Consider the following 25,621-nt stretch of genomic DNA (forward strand, 5'->3'; position numbering starts at 1 on the left):
AGGGCTCCAAAGCTGGATGCAGTACTCCAGGTGGGGTCTCACCAGAGGAGAGCAGAGGGGTAATGCTGCCAGGCAAATCAAAATTCCAGCGGCGCCTTCTTCCTGGCACATTATAATAATCAAATCGCAGCTAAATGACATATTGATGGTCAGGGCGATTACATACACACAAGTTACAGGAAGACAATGAGTTTGGGGGTTCTTCCCCCCCCCCCACCTTATTCGTTGGGATTAGTTTAACAGCTGATGCGGTACAAACGGAAAACCCAGAAATAATGTTCGGGGGCAGGGGGGGAGGGGAGCGGGAAATATGAAATCGGGGTAGGGAAAAAAAATAGGGGAAAAAAAAAAAAAGTACAGTTTTGCAAACCAGTACAATAAACGGTCTAGCTGGCAGATATCCTTTGATTTTTATTTCAGTTGCTCCACAGAAAAAGCATAGCCTACTTGTGCAGGTGAGATACAAACTGAAAAGGATGCTGTTGAGTTATTTCCACTGCTACTGGCTCGGATAACTTGCCCCCCCCCCCCCCCCTTTTGTTTTTTTTTTTTTGAGTGCGTGTGTGTGTGTGCGTGTCTTTAATCATCTTGTTCCATGGAACGCACTGGGAAGCGTCACCGTAAACCATGCCAGGGCTCCGGCAGTTTGGGAAGTCAGTGTCCACCTTGATCTTTGAATATGGCTTCAATCTGGTGGTTGAACGGATTCTCCTTCCCGAGCACTTGAGGCCATTCCTGCAGCGCCTTCTCCCAGGTGATGCTTGTTCCGAGGGCTGCCGCGATCTGCAAACGCCACAAACGCCATCAATTTCTTGTGCCTCTCTAAGGAAGCTGTTTCATGCCAGCGCTTGGGACCCCGCCAGAAAGACACCCCCCACACCCCCCCCGTAAAGCCACGTGATGGACTGTCACCTCCAACCAGCGAAAATGCAGCTGCTTAAACAGGGGGAAAAAAATCCTTCTGAACAGTAAAAATAAAGTGAGGACCACGTATCTGCAACTTGAGGACCACGTATCTGCAACTCCCTGATCAGTCTCTCAGTCTAATAATAGTCTCCAACCACGCCTACGATGTTTGGCCCGTAAACTTCTATTCAAAAGCCTTAGAGTCTGACTTTTAAAATTTTTTTCCCCAAAAAACCCATTTTCGAGGTGTTTCAAAAGCCCTGCTTGGATATAATGCATAAAACTCTTGCAAACCCAAAGGAATTGAGAGAGTTGGGCAGAGAGGAACCTGATGAAATTCAACCAGGGCAAGTGTAGGGTGCTGCACCTGGGGAGGAATAACCCCCTGCACCAGGACAGGTTGGGGGTGACCTGCTGGAGAGCAGCTCTGAGGAGGAAGACCTGGGAGTCCTGGTGGACAACAGGATGACCATGAGCCAGCAATGGGCCCTTGTGGCCAAGAAGGCCAATGGCATCCTGGGGGGCATCAGGAAGAGTGTGACCAGCAGGTGGAGGGAGGTCATCTTCCCCCTCTGCTCTGCCCTGGGGAGGCCCCATCTGGAGCACTGGGTCCAGTTCTGGGCTCCCCAGTTCAAGAAGGACAGGGAACTGCTGGAGAGGGGACAGCACAGGGCTACAAAGATGATTAGGGGCCTGGAGCCTCTTAGGAGGAAAGGCTGAGGGACTTGGGGCTTTTTAGTCTGGAGAAGAGAAGACTGAGGGGGGATCTGATCAGTGCCTGATGGGGCCAGTCTTTTTTCAGTGGTGCCCAGGGACAGGACAAGAGGGAACGGGCACAAACTTGAACATAAGAAGTTCCATCTGAACATGAGGAGGAACTTCTTCACTTTGAGGGTGGCAGAGCCCTGGAAGAGGCTGCCCAGAGAGGTGGTGGAGTCTCCGTCTCTGGAGACATTCTCAAACCCTGCCTGGACACATTGCTGTGCGACCTGCTCTGGGTGGACCTGCTTTGGCAGGGGGTTGGACTAGATGATCTCCAGAAGTCCCTTCCAACCCCATAGAATTCTGTGATTCTTTTAATTCATGCTTCTAAATGCCTCTGACACAATCAATATTCTCTCTGCTATACTGTAAGGAAACTGTGGGTGTTGAGGGACAAGAGGTCCAATCATATCTAGGTTCAAAACTGCCCATCAGAATACTCTAAGGCCGTGCCTGCTGCTGGTTGTCTTCAGAGCTTTTTTTTTCCATGAGGCCTGCAGAAGTGATAAAGTAGCTTCTCTCCTCGATAGCAAAACTGCTCCAGCTTTCATAGGGGTTTCTGCCCCACAAGTTAGACACCAAAGAGAAATTGTATCATCTGCTGTATCGCCTGGGTGAAGAAGACGGAGGGTAGCAGGAAGGGGAAGAGAGGACAGTCCGGTTCCCCTTTAACCAAGTTTTCTCACCCTGCTAATGCATTTTTATTTTAACTTATGACCTACAACAATATTTTGCTTATGTGGTAACTTTACTTTCAATCCTAAAACGCACTCTGACGTTGGTTGGAATTACGAGGCTAACAAAGCCTTTTTTTTTAAGGGCCAAGATGGATTTATGGAATCTATGAACGCTGTTGTTTTGGGGTTTGGGAACAGACTGGAGCCTTTGGGGAATTTGATTCACTTCCTTCTAAATCCTGTCCTTTTGAAAGCAGTCGTAATGATGAGCCAGGAGACAAAAAAAAAAAACCAACCCACACCTTTCTTTTATTCAGAGTTTGTGAGAGAGAGAGACGTGTTTGTGGGGTGGGAGCTCTTAGACTCTGGTCGCTCGAGGTCTCATTAAGCTAATGGAGCAATTTGGGGAGGGGAGAGGGATGGGGGGACTGTGCAATAGGGTGTTTTCTCCTGGTCAAAACTTCTAATGTGACCAAACATGGTTCTCCTGGGACACCCTATGGCTGCCAGAGGGTGGAGACCCATCTCTTGTCAGAGTGGTCCATTCTGGCATGGTCATCATCAGACCTTCACAAGTCCGTAAGCCTTCCATATGTTTTTTTAGCAGAGTGAGTTTGTTTAAAAACCCTACTGTCTTTGCACGGTGTGCTGGCTGCAAAAGCATCAGTGTTTAAGGCCAGGCTGGATGGGGCTTTGAGCAACCTGGTCTGGTGGGAGGTGTCCGGGCCCATGGCGGGGGGGTTGGAACTCGATGATCTTTAAGGTCCCCTCCAACCCAAACCATTCTATGATTCTATGATTCCATGATCACCACTATCTACCAGTGCTCAGACTACTGTTGACTGAAATTTAAGGCATATGTACTTTGACTTACCTAGGTCCTGCTCAGAAATCCTTTTATGTGGTCCTAATGGTATTGGGAATTTGCTCTGGACGAGCAGCGTGGCACAGAGAAGGGTTCAGAATTCCAGCCATCACTTTTCTTGTAGGTCTTTTCTAAATCCCAAAGCTCTTGCGCCTTGAGACCTGCTACAATTCGTACCCTTTTTTTTTTTTTGCAATTAATTTTTTTTTGAGGGTACAGCTACCCCTAAGCAATATTTTCACTGAATTTTTTTTTTTTCACTGAATATTTTTTTTTAGAGTTGGAAGGGACCTCTAGAGACCATCCAGTCCAACTCCCCTGCTGAAGCAGGGTTGCCCAGAGCACATCACTCAGGGCTGCATCCAGGCGGGTCTTGAAGATCTCCAGAGAAGGGGACTCCACACCCTCCCTGGGCAGCCTCTTCCAGGGCTCTGCCACCCTCACCGGAAAGAAGTTTCTCCTCAGATTCGAATGGAACTTCCCATGTTCCAGCTTGTGCCCGTTGCCCCCCATCCTGTCACTGGGAACCGCTGAAAAGAGTCCGGCTCCATCCTCCTTCAACCCACCCTTTAGATAACCCTTTAGATTTTAATTGCAATATTACCTAGTCCTCACAGAGCCCTGGGTGGCTGGGAGGTGGCTGTGACATTTCAGCAGCTCTTGGCTCTCGCCCTCTCCTCCTCCTGCACCAAACTGGCGATGGGCTTGCCTCTCTGCAAAGTGTAAATACCCAACTCATCTGCTGTGCGGCACTTCAGCTTTTTGTCTTCCTTTTTTTTTTTTTTTTTTTTTTTCCGCCTGGAATGTGCTTTGCTACGTCTTAAGGAACGAGAAAATGGAGAATCTAATCGTGCTCAAGCTGTGCTTTCCTGGCTGTACATAACCATTAAGAATCTTCCAAGCGGCTCCGTTTCCAGTTTGTGACGCTCGGGGCTTTCGCGTTCTCCCCGGTAACTTCATAAAAGCGAGAAACGGAATCCGTTTGTGGGGGGGGGGATCACGTTGAAATGCATGGCCCTGTCATCCCAACAAAGCAATCAGCTGTTCCAGAGAGAAGCAATGTCCTTGAAGCCATCTGGCGCTCCGAGCAGTTTGCAGCGAGATTTCACAGGAAGGGAGAGAGGCTGGGAAAAAAAGTCCCTGGGCTTCCGCTGTATAGTCAACGGGAAGAGAAAAGTCAGATTTCTTCCAAGGATAACCGAGCCAGGCTTTGGGACAGGGTGTCCCAGAGACAGCTCTAGAGGCAACTGAGGAGGACTGAGAGATGCATTTTTCTTCCAGGTATCAAAAGTAAACGGTGTGAATTTCCTCCACCTACGGGCTGCGCTGGGTGTTTTGGGAAAAAAAAACCAACTCGTCAAATCCTATGAAGAGCGGTTGAAGGAGCTGGGACTGTTTAGTCTGAGGAAGAGGAGGCTGAGGGGAGACCTCATCACTCTCTACAACTACTTGAAAGGACACTGTAGAGAGGTTGGTGCTGGTCTCTTCGCACAGGTAATTAATGACAGAACGAGAGGGAACGGCTTCAAGCTCCAACAGGGTAGGTTTAGACTGAACATTAGGAAAGAATTTTTCACAGAAAGAGTGGTCGGGCATTGGAACAGGCTGCCCAGGGAGGTGGTTGAGTCACCATCCCTGGATGTGTTTAAGAGTCGCTTAGATGTGGTGTTGGGGGATATGATATAGGGGAGAATTTTGTAGAGTACGGTAGATGGTTGGACTCGATGATCCCAAGGGTCTCTTCCAACCTGGATGATTCTATGATTCTATGATTCTCATGGAGCCCAATTTTAGCGTTGAAACTTCAGAGGAATGCACTTATGCTAACGAGTGTCCTGCCTGCAGCCTTCTGGTTTGCAGCTTAATAAAAGCAAGCAGGGACCCCCCCACACACACACCCACCCCTGAAGAAATTTGCGGTGAGGGTTCTGGGCATCACTAAACCAATGAGTTTAGGGTGTTTAGGTGTTTATCCCTTCTTTCAAGGATTTTAAAATATAAAATAAAATACTGCCTGGAGCGGGGACTATGGGAACTCGTTTTTCCTGCCTGGATGTCCTAAGCTGGCCTTTTTCCAATGCAGGAAAACCCTGAATAGCTCTAATGGGATAGGGGGAATGTTGCCTTTTTTTCTGTTTCTTTCTTTCCCTTCTCCTTGTGATGCTAAGTGCACAGCTCCCAGTTAGGGAGGTTCAATTCCCTTCCGCATCCTTCCTGCAGAGCTGGACTGCCGGACCACTGGATATTCATGCTGACACCTGCTTCTGCCATGTTTATACCAGCAAGTCATTTTTTTTTAATTAAAGAGACAGCAGATAAGTAGCATGTGAAATCCAGGGGCAGACATCAAATACCAGCTTATCCTGCCCACTGCTATATCATAATCATAGAATCATAGAATGGTTAGAGTTGGAAGGGACCTTAAAGATCATCCAGTTCCAACCCCCCTGCCATGGGCAGGGACACCTCCCACCAGACCAGGTTGCTCAAAGCCCCATCCAGCCTGGCCTTGAACCCCTCCAGGGATGGGGCAGCCACAGCTTCTCTGGGCAACCTGGGCCAGGCTCTCACCACCCTCACAGCAAAGAATTTCTTTCTGTTATCTCATCTAAATCTCCCCTCTTTCAGTTTGAAACCATTACCCCTTGTCCTACTGCTACACTCCCTGATAAAGAGTCCCTCCCCATCTCTCCTGTAGCCCCTTCAGATATTGGAAGGCTGCTATGAGGTCTCCCCGGAGCCTTCTCTTCTCCAGGCTGAACAACCCCAACTCTCTCAGCCTGTCCTCATAGGAGAGATGCTCCAGCCCTCTGAGCATCTTCGTGGCCCTCCTCTGGACCCGTTCCAAGGTCCATGTCCTTCCTGTGCTGGGGACTCCAACGCTGGACACAGTACTCCAGGTGGGGTCTCACCAGAGCAGAGTAGAGGGGCAGAATCACTTTCCTTGACCTGCTGGCCACACTTCTCTTGATGCAGCCCAGGATGCGGTTGGCTTTCTGGGCTGCCAGCATGCACTGCCAGGTGATGTTGATCTTCTTATCCACGAGCACTTCCCAGTCCTTCTCCTCAGGGCTGCTCTCCAGCCATTCTCTGCCCAACCTGTATTTGTGCCTGGGATTGCCACGTCCCAGGAGCAGGACCCTGCACTTGGCTTAGTTGAACTTCATGCGATTTGCCTGAGCCCACCTCTCCATCCTGTCCAGGTCCCTCTGGATGGCATCCCTTCCCTCCAGCCTGTCGACCGCACCACCGAGCTTGGTGTCATTGGCAAACTTGCTGAGGGTGCTCTCAATCCCACTGTCTGTGTCTCCAACAAAGATGTTGAACAGCACTGGTCCCAGTACCGACCCCTGAGGAACACCACTTGTCACTGGCTTCCACTTGGACATCGAGATGTTGACCAAGTGGCATAATGACTAGGGATTGCCATACCCTTCCAGGGAGAGGCACTGCAGGCCTTGTATCCCAAACTCCAAATGTTCTCTGCATCTGAAGGCAAGAGCTAAAATGTTTATGCTTTCCTTGGAGTGCTGCTCAATTCAAAAATTTGTGAATGTTTGTCAAGTGCTTTGAGATCTTCAAAGAGAAAATTCAGTAGAAGTGCCCAGGCCGGGTCTTATCCGTCGTGTTTATTAGTCAAGCCGTATGCGAGGCGTGGGGAATAGCTGCAGAGATTGAAGTAAGAGCCCCCGTTCATTTGACGGGCTGCACAGCATCAATCCTCTCCCGCCAGGCAGCTCTGTATGGTATAAAAGCCGTACCTGGCCAGAGGCATTCACGTCGGTAGAAAGTAAAACTTTAAATAAAACTCGTATGAGGAGCGAGTGAATTGTTTATCACCTCTCTCAAGTGTCCTCTGAAACAGCACTCTCTGCTCAGACATCCCCTTCTTTTTATTGAGAGCCACTCTTTCAGAGCAGAGTGCTGCGTCTCAGTCCAAATAGTGGCGTGTTGATAACGGATTCTGTACACTAGCAGGAAAAGAAAGATGGATTTAAAGCAGTGGACGTTTGGATAAGACTAATTAATAAATCCTCGAAGGGCAATAACTCACTTGAAGTGAGGCATATCTACAGCTGGCACCTTGACTGTAAGGGAAAATGTACCTATAAAAGCATTAACGTCATCCCAACAGCAGGAGGGGGAGACGGTAACTGCTGCAGGATGCTGTGTCCCCAGGGAGGGAAACACGGCAGCGCTCTGCCGGATCCCGCAGCTCAGCACTCTGGGGGCTGCGTGAAGGTTTGCAGCCGCCCTTCAACGCCCTTTTGTCATGTTCTTCTGGCTTAAGCAGGATCCCTTCAAGACAAATACTTGCTGCCTTTCAGCTGCTGGGGGGATGTGGGATGCGGGCAGGAGCCCGGATGAAGAGCTGTGATCTGGCGAGCCTGGCTCCCTTGGCGGCCTGATGCTGGGGGTTATGAGAAGCCTCGGGGTAAGGCGTAGAAATAACGCAAAGACCTTCTCTTCTTCACTTCAGGCTCTTCATATTGCCCAGCCTCCCCAGACGGCAGGGTTGGGAACAGGGTTCATTTCATCACTGTTTTCACTCTTGTTCCGTTTGCCAAGTTTTCTCTAATTGCTTCCTTGCGGAAGGCCTGCAGCAAAAAAAATCCAGACGTGCTTTTCTCCACGTCCCCAGGCTGCGAGCTCCTGCTTTCATGCCGCTGTCTCCTGGTACCGCATGGCAGCCAGGTAGGAATTTCTGCTCTGAAGGAGTTCCCTCTTCAAACAGGAGCCTCTTTTGACTTGACAAGTCCCCATATTGCTTCAGCTGACCAGCACGGATGTAAAAGATAGGAACTATCTTGGCTTTGGACTTCCCCCCCCCATTCCCCACTGGCTGAACTGGCAGCAGTCGATGGGGAAGCTGCTGAAATGTTGGGATCCATCAATGCTTGGAACATGCTCCTGTTGAAGTGCTTCTCCACGGACCGCTCTTTCCCCGCATGCAAGAAAGTATCGCATCGGGTTATTTGGTTGGGGGGATGAATATATACAGGGTGGTAGCTCATGTCATAAAACTGGTCCAGAAATTCAGCTCATGCTTTTGAACAGTGCCAAGCGGCACTTCTGGCTGGGTGACACGTTTTGCTCACAAGGCTTGGTCATGCCGGGGTGGAAGAGGGTATGCAGCCAGGAACGTGGTGCCCTGGACAACAGCTTTCTCCAAACTCCTCTTGTCGTGGCACATGGCATCATGCACCAGAAAAACATCACCAAGGATCGTCACTTCTCCTCCCAGCCACCACCCACACCTGTGCCCCTAGGCAGGGCAGGGACGTTGGGAGTGGAGCTGGCCACTTTGAGGGCACATTTCTCTCACGGCAATGGATAGCAAGAAACTTCTGGACCCATTGCTAAGCATAGGGGATGGAGAGCAGCTGCTGCTGCTGCCGGGCGAAGCCCTCTGGCAGAAAGGGGAAAATCAGGTCTGCTCTTGCTGTCCATCTCGCCCACCTCCCGCAATTTGTCCCTTAGTAATTTAGCCCAGCTTAGTTCTTCATGTGAAGAGCCAAGATTGCAAAGCATGGGAAAACAGAGTGGCCTTTATTTTTGGGACCTGCCCACTGGCCTGTGACTTAGTGGCTGGGGGTGGCCATGCTGTGGCCACCAGGAGAGTCCCAGCCAGGCTGTGCCCTGTGGTTCCTGCATGTAGGAGTTGAGCTCATGCACAGTTTTTCTCATGGTGGTATGGGGAAGACTGCTTTCCTTTGCAAACATATTTGAAACCTGAAGCTAGTGCGTAGAAAACCAGCTGGCTTTGTAGCTGACTGCAGAACATGCTCTCTCCATGTGCTTTACAGAGTCAGAAGTAACTACTTTGAAGGGAATATGGTGGGAACCAGGTGACCTCACTCTGGGTTATTGAACCTAAGCAAGGAGGTACAGTGGAGCAGCTCCTTCTCCTTCCCTTTCATTTATTTCTGGCTGTAAAACTTCCCCTGCCACCCATCCTTGGATGTCAAGCAAGGGGGAGAAAACTTCTTCATAATGTGTGATTTAGTGATGGTTTTTTGTCAGTGTTAGGTTGATGGTTGGACTCGATGATCTGAAAAGGTCTCTTCCAACCTGGACAATTCTATGATTCTACGTACCTGCAGAGCATAAAGCAATTTAAATGTATAGCTTCAAAAGAAAAGCTTTGCTCCAGGCTGTGACAGGGAAACCCATGGCTTTAGGGGCTGCAGGGCAGGGACAGAGCTGGAGGTCCCTCGGGATTTCCCAGTGCTGCATTGCTGCCCTGATCCCACAAAACTCCCGCAGATGTTTGAGCAGGCCAGTGGCCAGCCTACATGGCAAGGGTATGGTTTTGTGGTGTAAGACCTGGTCAACGAGAGAAAAAATGCAGCAGAAGACTTTGAAGGAATTAGAACAGAGTGCAGCCGGCTGAAAGGGGGACTTCTTCGCTGGGGCTAAAGCCATCACCTCTTTTAAAAGAGAAATCTCCCACGTAGAATCACAGAATGGTTAGAGTTAGAAGGGACCTTGAAGATCATCCAGTTCCAACCCCCCCTGCCATGGGCAGGGACACCTCCCACCAGACCAGGTTGCTCAAAGCCCCATCCAGCCTCGCCTTGAACCCCTCCAGGGATGGGGCAGCCACAGCTTCTCTGGGCAACCTGGGCCAGGGTCTCACCACCCTCACAGCAAAGAATTTCTTTCTGGTATCTCATCTAAATCTCCCCTCTTTCAGTTTAAAACCATTACCCCTTGTCCTACTGCTACACTCCCTGATAAAGAGTCCCTCCCCATCTCTCCTGTAGCCCCTTCAGATATTGGAAGGCTGCTGTAAGGTCTCCCTGGAGCCTTCTCTTCTCCAGGCTGAACAATCCCAGCTCTCTCAGCCTGTCCTCATAGGAGAGGTGCTCCAGCCCTCTGAGCATCTTCGTGGCCCTCCGCTGGACCATCCCTGTGGTGGTCCAACTAGGTGCATCCCACCCGTCTCCCGGGGCTGGGCTTTTACCTGGCTGGGGTGGAAACCATCGACCGGTTCGATCAGCTGCCAGGGCTCGCCCCCCATCTTGCGCCACTCCTCGGCCGCTGCCAAGAAGAACATAAGCGGAGGGGTTATCACAGGGGAGCACGTAGGCACCCACCCAGAGATGTACCCCCCCCTCTTCCTCACAGCGCCGCCGGTATTTTTAAGCACGCGGCGGCTCCGCATGAAGATTATGATAATTCATATAAAGTTGTCAGAGCCAATATTGTGTACAATCCCCTCTCCTCGGGGCAGTATTTAAGCCTTTACTCTTAATTTTTTTTTCTCTGCGATACTTATGCAAGGAAGCGCTTTGAACATAAATGATCGTAAAACAATGCACTTTCCCTCCCAACTAAGATGGATGCTGTAGCAAGTAAGGCTGTAAATTATTTAATACTGATCTAATACTTTTGCAATTCCCATTTTAGTTGCGTCTTCAGCAGCCCAAAAAAATAGAAAGGAAAAAAAAAAAAAAGAGATAAAGAAAACTAGTACTTTCTAGAGAAAAAGATGGTAAAACAATATTCGCATGGGCTAATGTCTGCAGGACTAGACTGTCATTTTCAGTTACTTCTCTTCTGAGTGGTATTTTTCAACCCCAACAAAATAACCTTTTGAATTACATAAGCATGACATTCAGTGCAAATGATGCTGTGCTGCAAGCCCCAGAGCCATTAGAGAAGTAAAAAGCTTTCTCTCTTCAAAAGGGCTGCGGAGTGATCAAACATGGGACCAGTGGATACGGCATTAACAGACTGTAAATTCAATAATTTCTTTTATAATGACAGCTTACGAATTCTTAATAGCCTTATGCAAGCATCCTATCAGGAGGAAAATGTTATCCATTCAGGCACCACGGTTTCGATCTAGACTCACTGCTGTTTGTTGGACCCTGGCTTTTGTGTCAAAACAGCGATGTCTGGGTCCTCAAACTAACTCTGAATTCGCAGAAGGGCAATATTCCCGCTTCGACTGTAGAAACCTACTTGAGGTGCTTCAGTCAACACCTGAAGGAACCTGTTTCAAGATGCTGGAGCTTTCTTTCAGATTTGCAATATGTTGGGCACAACACATATTCCCCATAGATTACACCACGAGCGCGCCTATAGAGTGACCTTGCCTAACTCCTTATATATGATGTTATCCATTGACGGCGTGTCGTGTTTTACTTTGTAGAGGGACTACTCCTCCACTGTCAGAAACAGCAGAGGAGTAAGTAAAATAAGTAAGGTTTGTATGTAACTATTCTTTGTATGTATAAAGTTTGAGTAAAATAGGTGAATTTAGACCATTATGCTTGACCTCCAAAAATCCTAGAGGAGTTGAACAAATACCCATCAACTGAGTATGTCCAGAGTTTGTCTTAAAAGTGCCTACTGCCCTGCCTAGACTAGACTCCTCTCCACACCAAGGAAAAGCCAAAACGATCAATCCCTATCCCTCTATTCATTGCACTGCTTCTCACAGGAACCACTAAGTTCTTCAGCCAAAGGCAACATCCGAGCTCGAATGGCCATCTAAATCTAGGATAAATGTTGGCATACCCAAATTTTACTCCAAGAGAGCTGGGAGTAAACGTACATATATGTGCCCAGGCCAGCCTGGAATCAACGTACTCATCACAGCGTGCAATCACAGCTAAATATTTGATGTCTGGAGAGTTTAGGGGAGGATTTTCGCTTGCTTCAGAAAGGGGCCAGAAAAAGTAGGTCAGCAGCCTTGGCTGGCTTTCGAGCACACTCACGAACTGACAGCTTTCCCGACGGCAAGCTCGAGTCGTTGGCTCCAGGGCCGCAGGAAACTTTGCAAAGTGTCTTTCAGAGCCGATGTTTTGTGTGTGCATGCATGATTTTGTTTACCTCATTTATTTAATGCGCTGTAATCAAGAACAGCAAATTATATTAAGATGTTTCTTCTGGTGAAAGCAAATAAATTACCTAAAGTTAGTCATTTAACTTATTAAAGTAATTTGCCTACCCAGTAGGTAGTTTGTTCCAAATCCAAATGACTTGTTAAATATTAAATAGCTGAGGCAAAGGCCATAAAGAGACATGGACATCCTGAACCTCTGTGCCACAAGGCTGAACTTGGCAGTGGAGCCCACCTCTCTGAGATAGTTTTGGCCAGAAAGGCTCCTTTTCCCATCTTTCCTTCTTTACCTCCTCCATATGGTCTGCGTGAGACCCAGAACCAGCTTCCTGAATGGGGTCAGGGAGGATAAAATAAGTTTGTGGTTTTTTGATAGGATTTGGCTGCAAAATGAGGTGGTTCTTTTGCAATAATCTTAGGTGCCTCAGCAGCTTCGTGCTTCCAAGGACGAAGGCACTGATGGGGAGAGGTGCTAGAGATGCACACTTTGAAGTATTGCCAGGGTGCTTCTGTCCCTCCATGGTTCTCGGATTTAAAATATAGTCCCCAGGCAAAATTTTCGAGGAAGGACCGACATGGAACTATCTCTCTATGCGAATATAAAAACACAGAAATGCAGATCAGTGGGTTTTTTTCCAATTATATACTATTTTTGGAATAGAAAAATTCATGCTATCGGGGAGGGTCCCCAGGTGGCCAGGGCTGGAGCTCCTGCCCCAAGAATGGAAGCTGAGGGACAGGAATGGTCCACCCTGGGGAATAGCCTACAGGAAGATGATGAGGAGGGGGCCAGCCTCTTCACAGCAGTTCATAGCGGGAGGGGGAGAGACAGGGGCATAAGTCGAAACGTGGGAGGGTCAGGCCGGATACAGTGAAAAAGCTGTATTCCTACTTCCCCATCACTATCTAACTACTTGAATATGTTGCCCACAATCCTTCACCTCATGCTGACCTTTTTTTTTAAAAAGGAAGAGCCGAGTGTGTTTCTCTTTGCGAAGGAGCTAGGCTTACCTAATGTCACTTAAGATCACAGAAGGATGAGTTCTGTAAGCTTTTCAAGTCAAGAGTTACAGTAGTATGTAGGTGCTTAAGGAAGCATAGGAAAGAAGCCCGTTCTTCCTGGGAGAGGCGCTTCTGCTTTTGAAAACTGTGAGTTAGGAGAGGGTGGCTGTGTTATTCAGGCAGGAAAACTAGCTGAGAAAAGTTCTCCTTCCTGAGGCACTGCTCATCCCAGAGGCGGCAACAGGAAGCCCGGTCAGTGATGTAGTACGCTACAGCTCATGAAGACCACCTTCACCATTGCAGACAGGCCATCTCCAGCCTAGATGACCAGCTATAAAAGCAATAATCAAAAATAAACCCGAATCTTATGGACCGAGGTAAGTTTGAGATTTCTCTTTTTCCTCATCAGCCCGAGAAGCTGCCGTGCACAAGCAGGGGGCATTTTTAGCAGATGCTTGTCTGCTGTCCCTCTTGCCTTGCCAGCAACACCCCCTGCCATTTAAGCGCAAACGGCCAGTGTGCTGCACACATGGGTTGTGGGAAGCCAGGAGCAGCAGGGGGGTGGTGGCCACCAGGCTGGTTGGTGGTGGGACTTGTCTCAGCAGAAGTTCATGGTTACCCAAACCAGGGAAGCCAGGAGATGGCATTAAGGGTCCTCCCCTTGGCCCCAGCCCTGCCAGCAGGGTCACCTGGGCTGGCTGCCTACGCTGCCCTTCTCCCGGTACAGAGCTAAAATAGGAGGAGCATATTATCAGCCCGGCACTTGACTAAATGCTTTGTGAGAAAGACAGGAAAAAAACAACTTACTTTGTCTCAGTGGGAAATCCATGTAGAAAATATCAAAGTTGGCAAATTTCTCAGATGAGGCTATCTCTTTCAGCACGTTGGAAAGTTGTAAAGCCCTCTGCAAAAATTAAGCGATTTAATGACAATGCATTGCTACTCATGCCGCTTTGCGGGATTCAGCTTCTGTCACTGCTGCGCGGTCAGGAATTTGAAAGCTAATGCTGCCCTTTTAACTGGGGGAAAGGAGGCGAAATGGGATTCTTCATCACACGTAGACCTGCGTGAGCACCACCAGCCCTTGGGCTCCCCAGCTCACCATGCAATAAATACATCATTGCAGGTTCTACTGAGGCTTCAAATGATGTACTAACTTTAATACAGCATATAGTTATTTTACTGGAGACCTCTTTTAGCAGTGTCTCTAGGCCTATGCAAATATTCTGAATTTCTCCGTTTTGGAGGCCTCTTGATGAGTGGCAGCCTGCTCATTTCCATTCCTCTTAAAGAAAACTCAAACTTTTAGTACAGGACAAATGTTCTCTTTTCCCGTTAGCCTTCCCACTACGTGTTGTGAGTGCTAATGCTTATCTAGCCAGACCAAATTCTGCTCTTACTTTCAGCAGAGTAAATTACCTCCATCGAGCATCTACCTAACCGATACATCCAGTGCGATTTCCACAGCCGGGACAGAGATCAGGAGCTCCTAAATATTTAAACTGCACGGTTTGGATAATAACATAGACAATTAGTTTCAGACAGGGGCTCAGAAAGAAGATGAATTCGTACCCTGCAGATATATGAATTGTTCATGGACAGAAGTTACACGTACTCTATGCTCTGTATTGTTGGTACAAATATATAAGCTGCAAAGATTTAAGGATGTGCTTAATTGCCTTCTCTGAAGTCAAGCAGGACAGGGCATAAAATGAAACACGTATGTAAGCCTTGGTGAAATTAAGGCCATATTTTGTGTTTAGTGAATGCAAACAATAATTCAACTAAACACAGAGATGAAACCTTTGATGATATTTGGCTATGGGCTCTTTTACATGGCTGCGGGGGGGGGGATTAAAAATCGCCTTGTAAGTGGCTGATATTACGTGATATTCACTTCTGCAGCCAGATTTTTAGGGTGAGTTTTAAGACATCTCTGTTCTGTCTGTTCCAATTCCTGCGCTGAGCCTGGATGCTCCTCGCTCACACCATCTGGTGATTAAGTCCACGGAAATGTGTCTGAGGAAGATTAGCACAAATCCCAAATGAAGACAGGGTAAGGCTCTTGCTCTCGGGGCCCTGCTCCCGCTGCCAGCGAAATCCATGCAGTTGGCTTTTCATGCTCAGAGCTACTTGATCCACAAGCCATCTCCTTTTCTCGGGTATATTTTCCCCTTAAAGAACGGGAACCTGAACAGTTTTGTCTCGGGCAGATCGCACCCCTTGAGAATAAGTTTGGGCAGCTGAGAGATTGGAAAGAGAATACATTAACAAATGCCTTAACTTAACCATGCTGCCTCCCAGAGCCTGAGAGGAATTTAAAGGATGGATACAGATGTTTCCACATCTTCTCCCCACCTTTGGAAGAAAAAAAGTGTGCTGACGTCTTGCCTTTGAGGTATTAGGCTTATATCCTCAGGGACAGGGCAAACTGGAAGAGGGTCTATGCAAGAGGAGGGTCTCACGCAGCCTCGTGGAGACTCACCTCCGAGGTCAAATTCCTGAGGGTCTCGTTGGGAGTCAGCCAGCCGCTGCAAGGGCTCACCTGGGCAGGAACAGGGAGCAGAGCGTTAGCAGCGGGCCGAGAGGAAAGGGGGGGGGCTCCTAAGCTACAGCCAGAGACCTTACCTGGAGGCAGTCGAGGAAAGAATAAAGTTGACTGTACGTGACGTCCCTGTTCAGCTGCCCTGCAACGCACAGAGAGGGAACCTTCATGTGCCTGGTGACCAAATGTACCTTCATTCTGCAGGTCTGCGAGTTCCTGTTCATTAGACCCCTCGGTGGGGAGAGGCACCCCAGGAGACCCAACCCACCCCCAGGTTATCCTCCCACCACCAGAGCCGGGGTGCACCGGAGGTGGCACCGATGCATCCTTCCTTCTAAGGTGCCTATGTCCCCACAGCCCGCAGAGCCGCTTTTAATTCTCTCCAGCCTTTCGTGGGTGATTTGTATTCTTGCACGCGGGGTTAGTCATCGCAGCCTGCACCGACGTCCCGAGTGCGTGACTAATATTTTATCCATTAACGTCTCTCTCACCCACCAAACAAATGCAGGGATCGCAAAGCTGAAGGGAAGATTGAAGGTGCCTGTATTTACTCCGACTCTCGCATTTATCTCGGAGAGGTTAGCCTTAAGAGGGAGGACCAATTTTGCTGTCACGGAGGGAAGTGGGTATTGCTTGTGGGGGAGAGCAAATTCAAGCACCGAGTCAAACACTCAGCTGACGTTCCTTAAAATTCACTGTGCTACGCAATAGCCTGGCTTGCTGAGAAAATTACCCATTTTCTCGACTTTTTTGCTTCTTCGGTAGCTATAATCAAGTTGGAAATTAAATGGCCACTCAGTTCTCTGAGTTTGTAGCGCACTGATCATCCCATCAGGCTTCGTTATGTTTTCAGCAGTGAAATAAGCAATTTTTGTTGTTGCCGCCTCAGAAACTGCAAAATATAATCTCTCCCAAGTGAAACGGGCTCCTCAGGTTGCTTTGCAGCAGCTCTGGGATATGGATGCAATTCCTGCCGACCTCATGGCTGCCCATCACTCAGCAGCAGGATCAGCTGCCCGAGGAGCGAAAGATGGGGAGCTCAAAGATCTAGCATCACTCTTGGATATTGGGGATGTCTGTCCTGGTTTGAGCGACACAGGACTGATTTCTCTTCTACTGCTGGGGAAAACCGCACTTTTAGAAGACTCTAGTGTCTGAATTCCTGAAAATATTTGCTTTATAGCCAGCTTTGGTATCTGGGATTCAAGGTCTCAATGTTTCTGAGCCTTGCCAGATGCAGGGATGAGGAGGAGTGAGACTCGGGTAGTTGACCCAGGCTGGCCAGCAGGATTATTTCATACCGTGAACGTCATATTGAATATAAATTAGAAAGTTTGCTGCATGGTGCTCTCTCTCCCTTGATGGCTGCCATCCTAAGAATTCCTTGCCCTGGTGCTGGACCCCTGAGCCCTTCCCTTCCTCCCGAAGCTGTAGTGCTCCCAGTGTCCCACATTTGCCGTCCCTGCAGGGAGCGCACAGCTTCCTGCTGACAGAATGGGCTGAGTATCATTCCTGTATATTTTATAATGGTATTGGGATCAATATTGGTTCTTTAGTATTATCCTATTAAATCTGTTTATATTTCAACCTTCACGTTTCCTTGTTTTCCCCGATTTCCCTTTTCGAGTGGGGAGGGGTCATCAGATGATAGAATAATTGTCTGAACGCCAATAAATTGTTAGGGGTTCCTCAAACCATAACAAGGTCCCAGACCCATGTAGCCTGGGAACATCAGGCCCTGGGATGTGCTGTCAGGGGGACCAGGGATTCGGCAGAAAGCCAGACCAACATCTGGTCACACCTGACCGCCAGCCAAGCGGGGAAACCTGCTCACAACCCATAGGAGGATCTGACAGAAGGGATCTCTTGCTGCAAAATGTGTCGCTTAGGATTAATTGGGTCCCTCCAAGGCAAATGTGACCCTCTAAAAAATTTCCAACTGGTCCTATAGCTAATCCCCCCTGGCTCGTGCCAAAAAATGCCACGTGTTGCCTCTGATAATTAGATATCCAGTAGAGGAACCGTGCCCTCTACTACACACACTCAAGGAAATAAATGTGTTTATGTATGTGACTAAAAAATAATTATCACAGGCTGCCCCTGCCCTTAAAGGGACAAGATTTTTCTTTTCTTTTTTTTTTCCTGTTTTCATCATTAGTAGTATAGTGCTTATTAGAGAAAAAGGGAACAAGCTACCAGGAACAGAACTGGAGACCTCGGCCTTCCTGAGAAGAGGCAAGTACTTTTAAGGGACAAAATAACCCGTAGTAGATAACACAGAAGCTGTGGGGCCACTAGAAAAGATTGGAGAACCTTGGGGAAAACCACAGCACAGAGTCTGCTGAAAGCTCTGCTACCCAGTGGTTGCCAAAATCATCTGAAGATGTAATCTGCTGCTTTAATGATGTGATTTAGCTTCTCTCTCTCTCTTTACCCAAATACAAATGGAACATGCTTTCAGTCTAAAATTTGGCAGCAGAATGTCCACAATGGTTCCTCGTACACGCTCTTAGGTGGAGAACAAGGGAGTGACTTTAGCTGTTTGCATAAAAACTTTCTTTGCTACTTGCATAAAGTATTTCACATTTTTTACCCACTGCAGGGTGGTATGAACTTGTAGAGAGGGGGTTCTGCAAGCAACTTCCAAGCTTCCTCACCCCACAACTTCCCACATCCCCAAAGAAATCATAGAATCATAGGTTAGAGTTGGAAGGGACCTTAAAGATCATCCAGTTCCAACCCCCCTGCCATGGGCAGGGACACCTCCCACCAGACCAGGTTGCTCAAAGCCCCATCCAGCCTGGCCTTGAACCCCTCCAGGGATGGGGCAGCCACAGCTTCTCTGGGCAACCTGGGCCAGGGTCTCACCACCCTCAAGGTAAAGAATTTCTTTCTGGTATCTAATCTAAATCTCCCCTCTTTCAGTTTAAAACCATTACCCCTCGTCCTATGGCTCCACTCCCTGACAAAGAGTCCCTCCCCATCTCTCCTGTAGCCCCTTCAGGTACTGGAAGGCTGGTATAAGGCCTCCCTGGAGCCTTCTCTTCCCCAGGCTCAACAACCCCAGCTCTCTCAGCCTCTCTTCATAGGAGAGGTGCTCCAGCCCTCTGATCATTCTCCTGGCCCTCTGCTGGACCCGTTCCAACAGGTCCATGTCCTTCCTGTGCTGAGGACTCCAAAGGTGGACACAGTACTCCAGGTGAGGTCCCACCAGACCAGAGTAGAGGGGCAGAATCACTCCCTCGCCCTGCTGGCCACGCTTCTCTTGATGCAGCCCAGGATGCGGTTGCAATATTTCCACACTGACTCCAGAGGCAAAGCTGTCAGCCAAACCAAGGATGGATGTCACATGTCATTGAATATGAATGCAGCCTGCTGTGATGACCTTCCTCCTTGCTGTTTGGCGCAGGATGAAGTCCTGTGGTCAGAGGTACAGTTTCATGCACGCTCTGAGATGACAGGTTCCCAAAGACAGCCTCCAAATCTCTGAAAACACTGTCCCAAAGCACCTTACGGCAACTGCACTCTGAGGAAATGCCCCAAAACGTGCCTGCACATGGTGTGAGGTTTCCACCATCACACCTGTAGGTAGGGTAGGAGGTGGCAGGCACCCAGCACTTGTGAAAAATTTATTTCTCTAATATCTAAACCAGTCTTTCACAACCCCCTGACTTAATCTTCTGTCCTGGCCCACATCCAGTTTTACCAAGACGTCCACTAGTCAGTGAGTGGAGATGTTCACCAAATGTCCAGCTCCACCTTTAAAAAGAGCCAGGATGAAGTGCAGGCAGGCCAGCCACAATTTTGGGCCAAGGCTGAGGCAGAATGGCTTGTTTCCAGGTCCACAGCATGTATTGAGCCTGATTTGGAGCTGAGGGGGTCTGACTTGGGGCAGGACCAGGCAGGTTAAGGGTCTGCTCTCTAGCTGCCTTGTCCTGCACTGGGGATGGTAAGCTGGCTCTCCTCCTTGTACTGCACAGCCAATATGAGCCATCTAAACATGAGGAGGAACTTCACTTTGAGGGTGGCAGAGTCCTGGAAGAGGGTGCCTAGAGAGATGGTGGAGTCTCCTTCTCTTGGAGACATTCCAAACCCGCCTGGACACGTTCCTGTGCAACCTACTCTGGGTGGACCTGCTTTGGCAGGGGGTTGGACTAGATGATCTCCAGAGGTCCCTTCCAACCCCATAGCATTCTGTGATTCTGTAACATCTGCCTCATATTCCTCAAATCTCCTTCGCTCTGTCACGTTTGCTTGAAATTGTCATTGGATTCATACATTATTCAGGGAGACAAGGTAAGATGAGCAGGCAGATAACCAGGAGGACCCCACAACGTCTCATATTTACCTAGAGGATGGTATCTGTCATGCAGGTTATCCCAGAGAAAGCGGCCATCTACCAAGCCTGTTAAAATCACGTGGCTGCCGTTTGGGAGACGGGTGTCCAGGTATCGCAGAGCTTGCACCACGTTGGAGAGCATTTGTTTGGGTGTAGTCATGTGAGCCAGCGTGTCACGGTTCCTGCAGAAGAAGAGGACGCCAACAGGACATTGTGTCAGGTAATACCGTGCCCCCCAAAAAGCACCTGAAACAGCAGAATTTTCTTCTTTGCCATTCTTCCACATTAAGTTAGCTAAGTAAAACCTTATAAAAATGATGTTATGTGTTTTAGTCTGTCATTGTTGTGCCAAAATCAGAACAGATGCAGAAACCTCCCTTGGTGTAACCCTCCTCCCTGCTAAAAACAGACGGACAGACAGATGCACCCCTTTTTTATAGGGTGGCCTCCTGTTGTGGGTTAACAGCTACGCATCACACAGCCTCTCGCTCGCTTCCTCCTGTTCCCAGTGAGACAGGAAGAGTAAAAGCAAGAAAACTTGGGGGTCAAGATAAAAAAACCAACCAAACAACAAACTATTGTTCAATAAGAGAAGGAGGAGTAGAAGAGAGAAGGCAAGGAAAAGAAGTGATGCAAGGGCAGTCACTCATCACCTCCCACGGGCAGACAGATGCCCAGCCAGCTCCTGAGATGGCTAACCCCTAAAATCCCCTTCTCTCCCTTTTTACTGCTGAGCTTGGACTATCCCTTTGATCAGTTTGGATCATCTGCCCAGATGTGTCCCCTCCCAACCTCTTGCCCACCCCGAATCTATTCACTCGGGGGCAGAGTGACAAACAGAGAAGGTCCCAGTGCTGTGCAAACACTGCTCAGCAACAGCTGAAGAAGTGTGTTAGCAGCATTATTTTGGTCAAAAATCTAAAACAGAGCACCACAAGAGCTGCCACGAAGAAATTTAATTCCATCCTACCCAGGCCCAGCACACCTCCATTAAAAAAGAAAAAGCCTTGGCTCCCCTGTTGGTTTTGTTCCATGGGCTGCAAATGAGTTAGTCTTTATTTACAGAGCAGAGAGGCGAATCAGAACCATGAAGCAGTCTGTGACCACATTGGGTTCCTGTGTTGTTAAAAATTCATGTAAATCTACTCCGGTAACCCTGGGACCTGGCTCTTTGTAGCTGTTGAAGAGCATCTCAAACCATTTGATGTAAACCCAGGAACTTGCTGAGTTGTAGTCCTTATAAGTCTGTGCTGCTTTTGGGTGACTACAAAGTCACTGCCCCTGGTCTCCAGTCTGCAACCGGCATTGGACTGATCTAATGCCTACCTCAAGTTTCAGCAGGAAAAGAATCCCTTGCCCTAAAGGGATGTAGCTTATCTTCAACACGCTCTTTGATTACGCCAGACAGAAATATCTAAGGTAGCTTTGTCTCTCACGTGTGGTACTGCTCTTACCACAGTTCTGCATGAGGGCAGGAGAGTAGTGAGGGGTCTGGACAAATGTAGGGGACTGGAAAGAGGAGGAGGAGGCTGGAGGGAGGAGGTGTTTAAGATCAAATAGTCCTCAAAAATGTCCATTAGGATACGGGAGCTATGTTAGTTTCCCACATGGATCAAACACGCATGTTTTGTGGCTCACTAGCAGGCCTGAACCTCTGCAAGGCTTGGCAATCCCAAGCACAAATATAGGTTGGGAGAAGAATGGCTGGAGAGCAGCCCTGAGGAGGACTTGGGAGTGCTCATGGATGAGAAGCTCAACATGAGCCAGCAATGTGTGCTGGTAGCTCAGAAAGCCAACTGCATCCTGGGCTGCATCAAGAGAAGTGTGGTCAGCAGGGCTAGGGACCTTCTGCCCCTCTGCTCTGGTGAGACCCCACCTGGAGTACTGTGTCCACCTTTGGAGTCCTCAGCACAGGAAGGACATGGACCTGTTGGAACGGGTCCAGCGGAGGGCCAGGAAAATGATCAGAGGGCTGGAGCACCTCTCCTATGAGGACAGGCTGAGAGAGCTGGGGTTGTTCAGCCTGGGGAAGAGAAGGCTCCAGGGAGACCTTATATTGGCCTTCTAGTACCTGAAGGGGCTACAGGAGAGATGGGGAGGGACTTTTTATCAGGGAGTGGTGCCATAGGACGAGGGGTAATGGTTTTAAACTGAAAGAGGGGAGATTTAGATGAGATAACAGAAAGAAATCCTTTGCAGTGAGGGAGGTGAGACCCTGGCCCAGGTTGCCCAGAGAAGCTGTGGCTGCCCCATCCCTGGAGGGGTTCAAGGCCAGGCTGGATGGGGCTTTGAGCAACCTGGTCTGGTGGGAGGTGTCCCTGCCCATGGCAGGGGGGTTGGAACTGGATGATCTTGAAGGTCACTTCCAACCCAAACCATTCTATGATTCCGTGATTCAAGCCAGAGCCAGGTTCAGGTTTATCCTTCCCCTCTTGCACTTAGCTATAAATGCCTCAGGGCAGGGAAAATTAAAATCCTGAAGTTGAAATAAATTTCAACTTATATAAGGAAAACAAACAAGCAATACCACCCCAGGCTGCCTGCAGAACACCGCTTTAGTTATGTTATTAAAACAGCCACTTTATTCCAGAGAAAGCGTTCACCCGCTCTCCCCCCGAGAGCTATTGCTGCTCTCTCGTGACGCACGTGTCTGTAACAGGGGCTATGAGCAAGTGGGTGAATGCTGCCCCGAGGATGCTGTCCCCGCCTAGCAAGAGAGGATCCACAGGTCTCTGGCATGGGGGAGACCCCAGCTCTGCAGGGCCCTGCTCTGGCAGCACCTGGGAGACAGAGCAGAATCAGCTCTGGGGAAAAGCCTCCCGTTGTCCCGAGATGTCCCATTGCCCTCTCTCAGAGCAAAGAGTCAGTGGGATGGAAAGAAGGACGACATCGCAAGCTTCCACAAACACCGGGCGGCTCCAGGGTGGCCTGGACCCCCTTGGAGCACATGGAGCAGAGTGTGTAAAACCAGAAGTTGCCTTTTTTGAATTGAAAAAGACAATAAAGACATGGGTTTGCAACATAAGCTCTTAAAAGAGCCCCCAGAAATAGCAGCAAGGGCACCATAGACAGAATTTGGAGCACATCAACATGTGTGGCCATGCACGGCATGAACTATGCACCTTAGGAAACAGGTTGTCGTGACAGTTTTTGTCCTGCCTTGGTGGTGCAGCTCAGCTGGACCAAGGCTTTCAGAGAGAAAGCCTCAACACCCGCTGAGGACCTGATCCCGTTGCTCAAGAAGAACGACAGGGGGCGTCCTTCCAAGTAGAGCAGAAGGTTGCACTGATGTCCATCCTTACTGTGTTAGCGGTTCCCACATTTTCTCCCCGTGGGCTTGTAGGGAAGCAATCAGCTTGGCAAGCCAGGAGGCTCCATCCAGGTCCTTTCCCTGGGAAGGTCCTTTAATCTCTTTAGTGCCTTCCCAGGGGTAAGAGAAGGGTGAACTTGATGCCTCGCAGTGCCGAGTGAGCTGCTGGGGAATCAGACAGGATTTCCCGTCAGCGAACACCATAGAAGCAGGAGCTTCCAAAAGCGTTGTTGTTCTGTTTTGAGGCATTAGAAATATTTCTGCTTGGGGGGGAGGAGGAGGCCGGTGCTGAGTCCCATGTGTGAGAACCGTGTTCACTAGCGAGGATTTGGAATTCTTCAGCGGGCTGCGTTTTGCATACAAAATAATAATTAGACAAGTTCCCTGGGCCCAGAAATTTATCTTAACACAGTATGTGCTGCTGAAGCATTTGAGACTTTCTGGTTAGGGAGAACCAGAAAAAATAGCATTAAGATTCAGGCTTATCCTTGTGACAGCCACCCAAGCAAGGTACTTTTGAGATAAGACTGTGGTTTTGCTCTTAAATTACTTCATTTCGCCTACAGGGGTTGCAGCACTTGATTTCAAAATACCGCTCTGATGTAAGGCCTCTACCGCAAGTAAACACATCAGTATGAGCTGAAATTAATAGGACATTCATAACTCCGCTTTCTCTTGTCATCCTCTGCTGAAGTCATGCAGCTATTTCAGCGCATTTCTTCACATTTCCTTTCTGTGCCAGGCTATGAAATTAAAACCAACCTAGAAGCAAGCCATCTCGTAGGCACATTCCTTTTGGGTTCTGCCATAAGGACTTAAAGGTGCCTGGGTGAGCCCCGGGGATGTTGTGGTACCCTCACAAGGTCCCCTTGGGAGGCAGCAGCCAGTGAGAGCCCCTGCCCACCTGGGATGTCTGGAAGCTGATGTTGGCCGCAGACCAAAACAAGTGGATGTTAATGTTAGGATTCTTGCTGCATCGGATCTGGGTATTTTAGGGAGCACTCCCTGCCCCCCTGTAATACACAAATACACAGTAATATCCTTGGATGTGCACACAGATCTTGTGTCCTCAGGATGTCCTGACACCACGGGTACCATAGCAGTGCACACACATAACACAGAGGGACCAGACAGCATCATGCAATCTGTGCAAAGCTTTTCCAGATCTCCTCCGCCACAGAGACCTCCTCCAGTCCCTTACAGCAGGGGCTGGCACAGTCCAAACACAGCTCACCATCATTCTTCTGCAGAGGGTTGGTGGGTCTGGCCTGCCACCTCCTGCAGGGCAGCGCTTCACCCCTCCTCATGACCCTAATCCAAATAAATATTCCCCCAGCCCATGTTTCAGATATACATCTCTTTTCCAGCCACATGCTGTTCCATGCCCAAGGTTTGGGCCATGCGTGTTGCATGGTGTCGCATGCTCACATACTGGTTTTAGGGATGAAGAGGTGCAGTAGCACTTTGGTGACAGTAGCTTGACTATAAGGGAGTGTTATGCTCTCGCTGGTGCTCGTGACAGCTGGTGCTTGTGCTTTACACAAGTTCCCGTCCCAGCTTTGCTGCTGTCACCTTTCTGTTTGTTGCAGATGCCATAACTGCAAAGCTGGGAAAGAGAGGCTGGAGAAATGTTGTCTTACCCCAAACGCAACTAATACGTGCAATTAATTGTACAGCATTTGAGACTGCTGGTGCTCATTATTTTCTTGTCTGGTTTTTTTTTTTTTTCCTTTTTGTTCCAGGTCTGTGTGTCCCACATTGTGTCCCACATTTACACCTCAGTGGGCTGAGAGATACTATTGCCATCTGTCTTTATTTTTCTAACTCCCCTGTTTGGACATTGCAGTGTGGAGACTACTGGGAACGTGTAACACAAGCTGCCAATTCCATTATCCTTCTCCTCTACAAACATCCGCATTACTCATTGCCCTGCTCTTCACACGGGGTGAAATACTGGCATTTTAACAACGTTTTGGCGAAGAGCTGTGTCTCCGGTGTGCTCAGCACACTGCTCTCTTTTGAAGGTAAAACACGGGGTAAGGCCAGAAAGGCTCTACTACTGCAGTTTAAAGCTGTCCTTGAAGAGGTCTTCATTTGTCAAGCCCTGGGTTTGAAGTCAAGCCCATTGGATGCTTCACATCCTCTGTAACCTCTGTGGGTACATCAGAGCCCGGGCAGCTACACACAGTGACCGGACACCGAAAAAACCCTCTCTTGGCTGTACATCCCACTCGATGGAAACAGCGTGTTGCTACAGAAGCTGCAGCATCTTTCCTTGCTGGAGTCACGGGGATCACTACAGCCTGATAGCCTCTTTTGATGCTGCAAATATTTTGGAAGAAAACAGACAGCAGAGAGAAT

General features: G+C 48.8%; 1 protein-coding gene across 1 annotated transcript in view; it reads right to left on the minus strand.

The window, feature by feature from the left end:
• Window positions 1-388: 388 nt before the first annotated feature.
• The window catches only part of AOAH (acyloxyacyl hydrolase), a 97,404-nt gene continuing 72,171 nt past the window's right edge, over window positions 389-25,621 (minus strand). The window contains exons 17-22 of the mRNA XM_074150457.1: window positions 19,960-20,132; window positions 15,695-15,753; window positions 15,552-15,611; window positions 13,874-13,970; window positions 10,178-10,254; window positions 389-783 (exon numbers count right to left, since the gene is read on the minus strand). Of these exons, the coding sequence (XP_074006558.1) occupies window positions 655-783; window positions 10,178-10,254; window positions 13,874-13,970; window positions 15,552-15,611; window positions 15,695-15,753; window positions 19,960-20,132 (595 nt within the window). The 3' untranslated portion in view covers window positions 389-654. The remainder of the gene's footprint in view (window positions 784-10,177; window positions 10,255-13,873; window positions 13,971-15,551; window positions 15,612-15,694; window positions 15,754-19,959; window positions 20,133-25,621) is intronic.

This window comes from Numenius arquata, chromosome 7 (genome assembly GCF_964106895.1).
Source record: "Numenius arquata chromosome 7, bNumArq3.hap1.1, whole genome shotgun sequence".
Classification (NCBI taxonomy): Eukaryota; Metazoa; Chordata; class Aves; order Charadriiformes; family Scolopacidae; genus Numenius; species Numenius arquata.